General features: G+C 39.1%; 1 protein-coding gene across 1 annotated transcript in view; it reads left to right on the forward strand.

Moving 5' to 3' along the window:
- Positions 1 to 11,359, forward strand: part of CTSC (cathepsin C) — a 46,780-nt gene extending 35,421 nt beyond the window's left edge. Inside the window, exons 5-7 of the mRNA XM_036744453.1 lie at positions 2,504 to 2,619; positions 7,502 to 7,633; positions 10,257 to 11,359. Coding sequence (XP_036600348.1) covers positions 2,504 to 2,619; positions 7,502 to 7,633; positions 10,257 to 10,756 — 748 coding nt within the window. The 3' untranslated portion in view covers positions 10,757 to 11,359. The remainder of the gene's footprint in view (positions 1 to 2,503; positions 2,620 to 7,501; positions 7,634 to 10,256) is intronic.
- The last annotated feature ends 2,199 nt before the right edge of the window (positions 11,360 to 13,558 follow it).

Below are 13,558 nucleotides of genomic sequence, written 5' to 3' on the forward strand. Positions count from 1 at the left end.
TTATTTGCTAATGACATGCTGATTGTATCATGATCCAGAACTTTATAGGACTTCCTCAATTAGATGATAATAATAGCTAGTGTTTATATAGTTTAAGGTTTGCAAAGTATGTATTACATGGGATTTTTTTTAAGAATTTCTTTCTTTTTAATTTTTGAGGCAGTTAGGGTTAAGTGATTTGCCCAGGGTCACCCAGCTGGTAAATATCTAAGGCCAGAGTTGAACTCAGGTCCTTCCTGACTTCAGGGCTGGTGCTCTATCCACTACACCACCTAGCTGCCCCAATATTACATGTTATTTCTTTTAATCCTCCCATTTTACAAAGAAACCGAGGCTGAGAGATGTTAAGTAACTTGCCCAATACAATGAATAATAAAGTGATTGGCCTGATAGTAAATGAAAAGATAAATGAATCAGTATATATGTATATAAGTTTGGGAGAGACTTTTCAGGTGGCTGATAAATTGGGCCAGAATTGAAACAAATGAAGAAAGTGGGCTGGATTGCGTTTCAGACACTGTAATGCTTTGTACTAGTCATAAACTGTTCCCCAATATAAGGTCCACCCTTTTAACACAAACATTTTCCCAGCAATGACCTTTTCTCTTCTCTATGGCTGTGAACACTGAAGTATCACAGTCTTTGAGAAGCTAAAATTGCATATTACCCAGAAATCAATGGAGAAACCAACACATGGTAGGTGCAAGTAGGCTGCAGAATATATCCAGTGATATCCTATAGATAAGAACAGATGTAAAAGGGATATATATCATTAAGGAAATGTGTGATTGGAAAAGGAAGTATGAGCAAAGGATAGATAAAAGAGAGAGAGAGCTGAAGTGCTCTGTTGGTATCCATGACACATAAAAAGTCCTAGAGCATGGGCCTGATGCACATTAGGTAGATCCTCAGTAGAATGTATATGGAAGAATATGATCACAATGAGAGAGCATAGATGAGTAATTTTCTTTGCTGATGGAGGGAATTCCACAACAAAGAAACCACAGGTCTCTTTAGCAATTCTATCTTATTTCTATAAAGCTCTGAAGATAATTATATATAACCACCAGGAACCACACCCCCAGCATGTCAGTTTTGCTTATATACTTTACATACGAGATTTTAGTTAGCTCAAGAACAGGGATATTGTGTCTTATTTATCTTTTTTATTGTTCATAGCACCAAGCACAATGTAGCAGTAAAAAGTGTCAAATTAAATTGTATCAAATGGAAAACACCAGAATATAGTTCATGGTGAAAGAATCATTAGCCTTCCCAAATGCCACATCCAGATATGAACCACAAAGGTGCTTGCATTAGAAAGAGCGTTCCCGTATAGATATTGACCATTTTTTGGAAATTTCTAAGTATACTATCGATATTCCTGAGGGATAGTCATCTTGTACTTCATTACTTTCTTACTTCCTTTCTGTTTAGAAATTGATACATTTCTCTTACAAATAAGTATGGGAGAAAGGGGGAAGTTAAAGGGGATGATACAGGCTTACAGCAATAGATCTTATCCATTTTTGTGCCATGGACCTCTCTGGCAGTCTTTTGAAGCCTATTGGACCCCTTCACAGAGTAATGTTTTAAAATTCATAAAAATGCATGAGATTAAAAGGAAATCAATTATTTTGAAATATAGTTATAAAAAAACCATTTTTTTAAAGTTCGTAGACCCCAGATTAAGAACCTTTCACCTGCAGAAATCTTGTCAAAAGCATAAATTGGAGACTAGTCTAAATCAACCTGTGGATCCACTGAGCTTCTAATATGTTTGTTTAGGGTTTGTTTGTTTTTTTCCTTTTTTCTCTCCCACCTCCTTAATTATGCACAGTAAGTTCAATTATTTGTCTCTCCATAGACCTGCTGCCTCTAAGCTATGTTACATGAGCCATGACTAAAGTTATGACCTTGATTTTCATGTATAGCTTGCCCAATTAGTCTAAGTACAGTTTAGTCATGCCTTAATATGAATGTATTAGGGTGTATCCAACTATTCATCTTTCCGTCTCTCTCTCTCTCTCTCATGGCTCTTGTAATCTTACCTGCCCCATTCCCTTGTTTAAACTTGTTAGAGGAAAGTGAAAAGACCTAAGATGTAAAGTGTGCCAAGGATGTCCTTATCATAGGTGCTTGGTAATAGGTGCTGAATAAATGTTTGTTGAATTGAAACCACAGTGTCAGCTTTCCATTCTCTACATTAATGCAAGAAAATAAAGTCCTGAGGAAACAAAAAACAATGACTAATCCCCAAATTATTTCTTATTATAATTAGAAATACATGGTGTCTCATTCACACACATACACACACACCACACACACACACACACACACACACACACTCTTATATTTTCTCATCCACCTCCCTTATGGTTGGCCTGGGATCCATACAAGCTATTGGTGTAGCTGTGGTAGTAAAGATGGAAGACATGTATTTTCTACACATTGAATAACTGAAGCTTGACTCAATGCTCATATATGTATATTTCTTTTTTAGGCCAAAACCTGCACCATTGACCCATGAAGTACTTCAAAAAACTTTAACTTTACCAAAGTCTTGGGACTGGAGAAATGTTAATGGTGTCAACTATGTTAGCCCTGTTCGAAACCAAGGTAAAAATATATATATATCCCTTTGGAATGATCATTGCTAGCTTAGGATTAAAGGGAGTTGTTTTTCCCTTTGCAAAGAGGTAACCTGGCTTTGCTATATTGGGGAGTCTCCCTGGGTCTCTGACCTACCCACTGTCCTGGAAGGCTTAGCTAGTCCATAAGAATCCCAGCATGCAATGGGGCTTTGCTAACTTAAAAGTCCCCTTGCTAATTTAACTGTTACCTGGCTTGTGAATGGAAGACCTTGGTTAGAGCCATGATTGTCCAAAGTCAGATCATAATGGACTTTCACAAGTTATTTTCATAAATTTGGTAAGGTAGGTATGAACTTAGTAATTTTCCCTGTAATCAGTTCTGGTAGCAAATTATCCTGTATTTTTAGTCACTAGTCTTTTGAACCAATTATTTATGACATGCTCAGGTTTATTACTTTTAGGATCATTTTGGAGCTAATTACTTTACACATGACTGCTCTTTTACTATGAAATAGATGTGGAGTCTTCTGTATGAAAACCAGCATATTTAGTAAATGTCTCCTGGTAGCCCCCATAAACTTGCCACCTATGTGGCAAATCGTTCTTCACCTTTCTTGGGCAAATAGTTACATCTAGTATTGCATATTCAATTTATTTAGATTTCTCACCTTCCGTAGCCTCAGTGAGGGTCTTGATCTTGTCCAAGTCACTGCTTCCCTGTCCTTCAATTTCCTCAATTGTAAAATGAAAGGTGGTTTCTGAGGTCTCTTCTAGTTCTGGATCTGTGGTCCTGTGACTTTAATTTTAATGTCAGAGACTTTATCTTACAGTTTTTTCCTAAAGGCCACCCATTCCCGCCTTTTAGAGGTAGCTAGGAGGTACAGTGGTTAGAGCCACTGGACCTCAAGTCAGAAAGTTCAGATCCTGCCTCATGCACTTAGTTTCTGTGTGACCTTGGGCAAGTCATTTAATCTCTGCTGCCTGCATTTTGTCACCTGTAAAATAAGGACAATAATATCACCAATCTCCCAGACTTCTTGTGAGGATAAAATGTGATAGTATTTGTAAAGCACTTTGCAAACCTCAAAGCATTATGTAAATACCAGTTACATTAAAGTCAGAAAGTCTGTATATGCTCACTGCTACCTGCCACCCCTTCTTTGGGAATGGGCCTCCCCGGGATGATAGAAATAGAGGAGAGGGAGGACTGAAAGAGATAGGAGTAGTTTAGCTGGAGATTGTAATGGCAAGCAAAGTGGGACTTTTTTGCAGTTTTTTTCTTTTGGAGTGCTTCTCAGCACTAAGGCAATAAAGTGCCTTTGATTAAATCAAGAGTCTTTGATGACCTGTTTAAGTCATAAGGAAGGCTGAGTCACATGAGTTTGAGCCATGTGGTTGTGATGCCCTCTGATGCTGAAGAAGCGTGTGTGTGTGTGTGTGTGTGTGTGTTCAGAGATTAGCATTTTGCTTTGGGGGCTCACTCATTGAAAGAGTGTTTGTGTGATTTGGCCAGACGAGACTCTGGAGAACTGTTAAGGAGCCTCCCGGCTTTGAAAATCCAGATGTTGGGGCTTCTCTCTTTCTGGTAACTATGTATGTATTGCTATGGACAGACAGTTAGAAGCCCTGTCTGCTGATTTGTGTTATTTGCTTTGTTTATATGATTTCTGCTTGTAATTTCTTTTTGTGTTTTCTCTGAAGTGAAGGGTACTGACTTTTTCCCCTGAACTAAGTGAATGATATATGTATGTTTAGTTAAAGTAAGATTGTTAATCCCTTAAAGTTGTTTTCCTTAGAAAAGCAGATCAAAGAACTTGTGCTAGCAGCCTTCCTGTGCACCTCTACAGCAGCTGCAAGCAGCATTGTTGTTACAGAGATATAATAGATCCCCTTGTTATGAGAGTCACTCATTTAGGAGGAAAAAACTAGAAAGAAACTCCTAAAGCTAACACCCCTTTGGTATGATTTCCTTCTGGCCTGTGGTAGCAGTGTTCCAGTCGCCTCATTCTTTTTTCTGCATTTTAGACATTCCTTTATTGAGGAAAAGGCACTATGTGCCTTTGAACTCACTCATAACTTACAATTAAGCAGATTCTTGGAAAAACAAAGCTTCCACAACTTCTCCTTTTGACTTCCTCTTGGGTTTTAGTGTTTTAAAGAGGGGGAAAACAGGGACTAACTCTTTTGATTTTCTCTTCCCTCATCTGGGCAACTTGGAAATTTCTGCTGACTCTAAGGATATCGGCACTCCGTCAAACCCAGGAATCAGCAGAATTCACAGAATCAACCACAGTTAAAGGGAATCCACAACTTCTCTTTCCAGAGAACAGCAAGGCTCTTTCTCATAGGGGTAGGGGTAGGCAACCTGTTCATTTTTTTCATGTTGGGCAGGAAAGGCCCTCCCTAAAACAGGAACAGCATGCATTTGAAGCCATTTGAAGCTCAGTTCTTTCTGCATTTAAGAGGAAGAAGATAAATCCCCAGATCAAAAGGAGTTTGTGTAATCTCTGCTTTTCCCAGCCTAGGAATAATTTGGGTATGCTGTTCATATTATCATCTTTGAGATTCTACATTTATTAAAGAAAAGCAACCAGTAGCAAAAGCAATGGGCATCTTTATCTCCCAATATATTATGTTTCCTCTAGGAACTCTGTCCAGCCAGAAGAAGGCGGTGGGTGGGGAGGGGGAGGAGATCCTGTTAAGAGAGCTTGCCTGTGTGTTTATGAGAGACAGAAAAGGAGAGAATCAGAAAGTGAGTATGTTATACGATTGGTTGGTTGGTTAGTTGTTGCCAGATAGAGTCACTTCTAAGAGACCAGTGTATTTGTTTTCCCCCCAGGATTTTTTGGAGAGGTAGGCAGAAAGCTGTTCCATTAAAGTCCTAATTCAGAATGCTTTTTCTCAAGAATTACACAATTTGAAAACTGAAAGGTATGTGAGAGAGCATCTAACCTAACCTGGTCATTTTATAGATGAGGAAAATGAGACTCAGTTATGTCAAGTTGTTGTTAATGTTAAATTAACATCATGTTATGTGACTGTTAAAGCAAAGACTAGAGTGCTGATCTCCTGATAGGATGGAACAGTCAGCTGCTGTAGCTACAGCTCAGTGTTAATAGCCAGCATCTATATAGCACTTCAAGGTTTGTAAAGTGCTTTGCAGGTAGCTCAGTGTATCTTCGCAACAACTCTGCTAGGTAGGTTCTGTTATCCCCATTTTACAGATGAAGAAATCAAGGCATACAAAGGTTAAGTGATTTACTTAGGGTCACTTAGCTAGTAAGTGTCTGACACCTGATTTGAACTCAGTTCTCCCTGAGGTCTAGCGCTATCTCACTGTACCTTCTAGCTATCCAATAAAGATAGATAAAGTCTTCCCACAGGACTGGAGGTGAATTTAAAGATCTAAGAGCCTAGTATATCTGCCTTTGGGGAATAGAGGAGAAACCCATTTGAAAGTTGATAGGGACATGAAGCAATTAGATGAGGGTTGAGCAAAACATTTGCCTGCCACTGGTGAGTAGCTGGTTATGATTTAATGGTATCTCCCTTGGCAAATATGCAGTGTGGTGCATTGAAAAGGATGCTAAATTTGGAGTCAAGTGACCTTGGTTCAAGTCCCGGTATTGCCACTTGCTACCTGGTTGACCTTGGACAAAGACTCCAACCTCTCTCTGGGCTTCAGTTTCTTCATCTATAAAATGAGATGCTCACAGTAGAGGACCCCTAAGTTCTTCCAATTATGAATCTCTAACCATATTTTACACTTCCTTCCACCTCTGAATCTCTAACCACATCTCTACTCCAAGTGTTCATCTGGACATACGTGCTTCCTCTGTGGCAGAGCCTTCCAAGCTCATATTGGTCTGATCAGCCATAGTTGGACACTCTGTACTTTAACCCCAACATAGTGATATCATTTTGGTCCCTTGAAGAATGAAGGACAACAACCAACCAACCAACCCACCAATTGTATTGCATACTCACTTTCTGATTCTCTCCTTTTCTGTCTCTCATAAACACACAGGCAAGCTCTCTTAAAAGGGTCTCCTCCCTCTCCCCACCCATCCCCTCCTTCAAGCTGGACAGAGTTCCTGGAGGAAATGTACCATATTAGGAGATAAAGATGCCCATTGCTTTTGCTACTGGTTGCTTTTCTTTAATAAATGTACAGTCTCAAAGATGAATATATTTTCTAATAACAGTAGGAACCAATGATTATAATACCATTCCTGCCCCTTCTCTGTGCTCTTATTCTATTTAAGAATATAAATGCAATTGCATGTGTTTGGGCAGGAGTTGGGGGCAGGGGTAGAGATGAGGGAAGAATGGATTATAGGTAAATAACTGTATTTGTAGTCTGACCTGAGATCTGTAGCTCTTCACCACTGATACATACAGTAAAAATATCTTGAACTAGGCCTCAGCTTGGAGATGAAAAATTACCTGGTGATAAACCATTTATCAAGCAGACAGTTGTTAAATGTGAAAGATTTGTGGAACACGGATACTTTCGTTGAGAGAATGTCTGTGCTTCAGAGATATATAAATACTCAGGCCATATCGATCACGCCTGAATCTAAGGTCTGTAATACTAATGACATGACTGATCACAAGCCCATGTAGCCCCATACTGGACACTCTCTCTATACCTCCTGAAGCTTTTTTGCCTGACATTTGGTTGAGTTTGAACTTCCTGAGAGAAAGAACAAAAGGGTAAAAGAAAATCTAAAGGAAAATTATGAAATCCCAATTGGGTCTTTTGTGTGATGCTAAACTTAAGACAGTAACAGGATAATGAATTTTCTATGCTGCTTGGCCATGTAGGTGTGATTCTGTGTGACTACATGGAAGGATGACACTTGGAAAGATTCACAGGTCTTGTCTGTCCCTTTCTGTTCCTGCAGGAAACTGTGGCAGCTGCTATGCGTTTGCTTCCATGGGTATGCTGGAGTCAAGAATTCGTATCCTAACCAATAATTCCCAGTCTCCAGTGTTAAGTCCCCAGCAGATCGTGTCTTGCAGCGAATATTCTCAAGGTAATAGTGACAATAGCATCTTACATCCATGTAGCATTTCACATGCCTCTGGCTCAGCTGCAGCTAAGACAGTGTAATATGATGAAAGGCCCGTGATAATTGATCAGTGAGACTTATTGAATACTGCATGAGCCACATAAGGAAGGGGCCCTTCCCTTTTGTGGTGGGTATCCGTAAGATGAACCAGTGATATTCCCATGAGCCCCATTAAGCTTTGCCTGAAAGCTACAGGAAAGGTGGAATATAGTGGAAAAATCACTGGCTTTAGGACTTGAATATGATATTTAATAAAAAAAATAGCCTATGTTAATATGCTGTATGGTTTGCAAAGCAGTTTACCCACTAAGAGACAACATGGTGAATTAGTCAGGGGAGGATAGGAGAATAGCTTTAGATCTAGAAGAAAGGACCTTAGAGGCTATCTAGTCCAACCCTTCGTTTTATAGATGGGTAAATCAACAAGCAATCATTAAGCACCTAGCAAATACCAGGCCTGTGCTAAATGCTGGGTGTATAGATACAGAAAGGAAAACAATTCCTGCATTCCAGGAACTTAAATACTAGCAAGAAAAGGGGGTGCAGTATATACAGATATAGCTATACTGATAATGTCTTTTTTTAAAATGAACACAGTGTAGTTTGGGGAGAGAGTGCTCTAACTCCTTGGGGATATCTGAAGATGATGATTGAACTGAAATTTGAAGGAAACTCTGATTTGCAAGAGGTATAGGTCAGGAAGGAGCACATTCCAGGGGTGGAGACCAGCCAATGGAAAGACATGGTGAAAAAAGGTGGTGTCATGTATAAGGAATTGGGCAGAACCATAGAGTACATAGAGGAATGAATTTTAGAAGAATTTATAATTGATTCTAGCCTTAGAATGGAAGAAACATTGAAGACCATTGAGCAGTGGGGTGGCGTGTTCAGAAATATGCCTTAGGAAAATCTCTTTGGCAGCTGTGTGGAGAATAGAATGGAGTGGAGAGAGACTCAAGGTGGGGAGACTGAATAGTAGGTTGCTGCAGTAGTCCATGGAAAATGAGGTTGGAGAAGGGCAAATTTTGTCCAGATTTTCAAAAAATAGAATAGAAGAGGGTCTGCACACTGTGGGTCAGTGTGGTTCACTTTGATTCCTGAGAAGATTCTAGAAAAGCAAGTGGTGATTACAAAGACCCAGCATGGCTTTTTCTGGAGCATATCATGTCAATTTATTTTCTTTTTTGACAGAATTACTAAACTGGTAGATGAGGAAACATCTTTTGAATATAGATTTTTACCTATATTTTAGCAAAGTATTGGGTAAAGTTTCTCATATTATTCTCACGGAGAGATGAAGAGGTGTGGATTAGATGATGATATAGTAAGAGAATTCAGAATTCATTGGACAGACTGACGCAAAGAGTAATTTTTAATGGAAGATAGGTGGAGCACTGGATGGAGGACCAGGCCCGGAGTCAGGAAGACCTGAGTTCAAATTGGCCTCAGGCACCTAACTAGAATCATTATATGAAAGGAACTAGTCCTCATTGAAAGCAAGAGTTGGAAGAAAGGTGAAAGGAAAAGTTCTAAAATGAAAGGAAGTTTGTTAATTATAGAGCAGGAGTTCCTGAAGGCATAGTGGAAGCAGCTGGCAGGTAGGAAGTAGAACATTGTTGGGGCAGGGTTGAGTTAGATAGGATGAGAGAGTGGACATCCCTCATTGATAAAAGGAGTTTGATCTTTGGCAGTGAGAGATTCAGTATCACAGGGATTGGGAATGTAAGACTATGCTAGTTTCCTAGTGATTGGGGAGTGAGTAAGAGTATAAGCAGGGTATCAGTAGATAGGAGCAGGTAAGCTAACAAAGGCAGGTGAGTAAAATATGCAAGGTCTGGGACCACCCTTATGGTCCTCTACCCCAGGTATACTTCCCTGGGAGATTTTGCCCGTGCCACAGAATCAAGGATCTAATGTTCAGGTGTTATGGAAAGACCTTTTGACCTGGAGGCAGGAGAACCTGAGTTTGAGTCTCAGATCTGAAAATATTAGCTGTGAGGCCATGTTAAGTTATTTGCAAACCTTAAACCACTTTATAAATGCCGGTTGTTGATACACCAGCTCATTCAGTTTAATTTTTACTTATTATCTGTGTACCCTGGGGTAAGCCATTTAACTTTGCTGGATCCCGTTTTTTCTCATTTGTAAAATTAGAGAGTCAGATTAAATGACCTCTCTAAGATTCCTTCAAGCACTAAATTCTGTGTCTCTATGACATGTCAGAATTTGTCTTCCCCCAAATTTTGATTTGTAAGCACAAGTTTGCTTTTAGTTTTCCCCTTGGCTTTCTGAACAGGCCAAACCTTGTTTATAAATACAAAGCCCCATGGGGACTTGATGATAATGGAATGTTGCTCAACATAAAAAGTTCCCCAATTCACATGCTACCGCTATGAACTTGTTCTAGCTTAGCAGGGAGACAGTTCTGGGAAAATGACTAAACCTGCCAGACATACTTTCTCTGTTTTTTAAAAAATGTAGAGAAACCAATTAATTCATGGGCAGCAGGAAGGAAGAATAATGAGAAGTGGAAATCTTTTCAGTAGAGGAGCATAACTTAATGTGGTCTTTTTACAACCCTATTTAGGCTGCAATGGTGGCTTCCCATATCTCATCGGGGGAAAGTACGCCCAAGATTTTGGGCTGGTGGAAGAGGAATGCTTTCCCTATGAGGCCAGCGATTCTCCATGTACCCCAAAGAACTGCACTCGCTATTATACCTCTGAGTACCACTATGTGGGAGGCTTCTATGGAGGCTGCAGTGAAGCTCTGATGAAACATGAGCTAATTCAGAATGGACCCATGGCCGTCGCTTTTGAAGTATATGATGACTTCATTCACTACAGAGCAGGGATCTACCACCACACAGGGCTAAAAGACAATTTCAATCCTTTTGAATTGACCAATCATGCTGTTCTTCTCGTAGGCTATGGCACTGATGAAAAGACTGGCGAACATTACTGGATAGTTAAAAATAGTTGGGGGACCTCTTGGGGTGAGAGTGGCTACTTCAGAATCCGCCGAGGCACTGATGAATGTGCCATTGAGAGCATAGCTGTGGCTGCCACGCCAATTCCCAGATTGTGAGGCACTTCTTCATTTATCTCAGTCCAGCTCCACAGATTAACTCAGGAACAATTTAAAATTTCACTGTAGCTTTTTTTGAAAGCTTCTATGTAAAATGTGATGAATCATTTACTCTTAAAACTCAAAGGTGCCCACAAGTTCCAACCCCACTTTGGGTAGGGGTCTCTATCAAAAAACCTTTTTACCAAGAACACTGTTAAATTATGTTTACAGGGTTATAGAGAACAGTGGAGAAATGAATGCTAACAGTGATTTGTAACTCAAGGAGTTGTTAAAAATAAATCGTGCCTTATGTTTGTAAAACCACCAGATTGTATAAAAATGGATTTTGTTGTATGAATCATGAGGGGAGCAATTGTGATCATTAAAAGGGATTTTATTGCTTGAGAAATGTTCAAGTGAAAGCTCAGACATGTTACGGCTTGTATATTTCACAGAATTTTTATACATAGAACTTTAAAAATTACTGGAAGCAAAGGGACTCTTGTATAATTCATTTTCACAATCAAAGAACTGAATTGTTTACTGAATCTGTATGATGGAAGTCTGTCCTCTTCTTTGTCCCTTCCTTCACAGTATTAAACAATAACTGTAGTGATTTCAGCCTGATTCGCATTTCTTTGTGGGTCCAGAGGCTGGGGTGGAAGGGAGTATGGACATGGGCAGAAGGGGTGTGGCTGAATTTTGGTAATGTATACTAAGTGTTTAGAAGTGGCTGTCTTAAAGACTCATCTGGTGTAACATTGGCCAAACTGGGATAGCCAAAACAGTGTGATTTTTTAAAATAATGAGCTCTAACTACTTGAAAGCATCAGTAACAGAAAACAGATGCTGCTGTCCATGTATTAGCATTAGCATTAGCATGTCTCCCTCCGGGTGGGGTGCAGCAGTGAAAGCTATCCTTCCCTCCCCCACCCCTCATCCACACCCTTCTACTGCCAGAGCAAATTCTAGATAAGCACTCAGGGCAAAGGATATAGCTAGGAGTAGAAAGACTAGTAGCATTATCTACCCTGGACCTTTCACGCCCTTGGTGGCTTTCCAGGAAGAACAATAAGCAAATTCATGAGCTGGGCTTTTTTTTTTTTTTAAATGCTTTGTGTGTTCTTTCATCTTTACGCCTCCAGCTCTTAGGGTAGTATATCAAACTTTTGAATTGCATTGTGTGTCAAAGTTTAAATAATAACTAATTCCATTTGTCTGGATTTTTCCATGTGAAAGGTCAGCTGAACTTGACTCCCTGACATGTACAAGAGAAAATATATGAAATTCAGACATTTTTGAACTGTGAATAGCAATTTCATTTGTTGGCAACATCATTTGTCACTAATGGTCAATAATATATATTATATGTATGTATATATTAAATGTGTATATCTTACATATACACATTTTTACATATATATATGTACACACATATATAATATAGATTTGAAATCCAAACACAAGTAATAAATCTGCTCATTATTTTCTCTAGAAGGTCATTAGCCAGCCACACACATAATAATATCAATCAAACCACTTTATAAGACATATTACTGACCTGCTTCATTATGGGTACCAGCTAACTAACAACTAAAAGCTTTGTTTCTTAGGAATGTAAGAAGAGACTGAATAAATTATGTAATTGGAAAAGGGTTTACACCTATAAAGTTTAAATTCCACAGTGACCTGTCAAGATTCAATATATAGAAGTCCCTCAAATGGAGTGAAAGTCTATGATGTTATCACTGCTCAGAGTGGGTACTGTTGTAAAGCATGCTTGTTTAATGTGGGAATTTAGTGTCTTTTTTTTACATCTGTCCCTTCATTTCAGTTTTGTTCAATGGGAAAAAAATTTGCCCCTGGTCTCACCTAAGCATAATTCATTAGATTTTGTCCCTCAAATCAGACTGTGTAATAATTCCAGCATTAAAATAGAGAGCTACAAAGATAGATAACTGAAAGAACTGAGAAGAGCACTTCTGACATGGAGAAGGTAACCTGGACAAGGGCATTTTCAGGGAAGAAAATAAACTCATGTATTAAGCCACAGGAGAATTTAGGCTGTAAAGGGTCAGGAAGAGAAAGAGGAAACGTGAATTCTCAAACTGCCCATACATACATACACAGCCATTTACAGAATCTTACAAGAGCATCCATTCCAAGTGAACTAAATCTCTACACCATCTCTTATAGCTAGCCATCCTATCATTGGATTGTAAGGTCCCTGAGCGCAGGGACTGTCTTCTACGTATCTTTGTCTCTCCTGTGCTTAGCACTGTACCTGTCACATATCAGATGCTTAATAATGCTTGTTGACTGTCTTCTATCCTACACTTGGGAAACCTTCAGGGATGGGGAATCCACCACTTCTGGAGGCAGTTCATTCCACTTTGGGATAGCTCTAATTGTCTTTTTTTACATTTTTATTTATTTTGTTAAATATTTCCCAAGCGTGTTTAAAAAAATTAGCATTCATTTTCCAAATTTTCTCCCTCCCGGCCATCTAGAAGGCAAGGAATATGATAATGATAATGCTTGTGAAGTCATGCAGAATATACAAGGTGTCCCCAAAGTCTGGACACATAGGCAAAAATGCATATTTTGAAATATTTGGAATATTAACAGACCTTAGCCCCCTTGACTTCTTTTTTCTGGGGTATGCAACACACTTGTTTGAATGCATAAAGAATGAATGTGCTAAAATTGATGGTAGTGTGGAGTTACTTGCATCAAGTTCATGTGAATCTTGCAAAGCGCATCGACCTTTGCATCACAAATGATGGAAATCATATTGAAGATGTTATTTGTTAATATTCA

The sequence above is a fragment of the Trichosurus vulpecula genome, chromosome 2, assembly GCF_011100635.1.
Source record: "Trichosurus vulpecula isolate mTriVul1 chromosome 2, mTriVul1.pri, whole genome shotgun sequence".
Lineage (NCBI taxonomy): Eukaryota > Metazoa > Chordata > Mammalia > Diprotodontia > Phalangeridae > Trichosurus > Trichosurus vulpecula.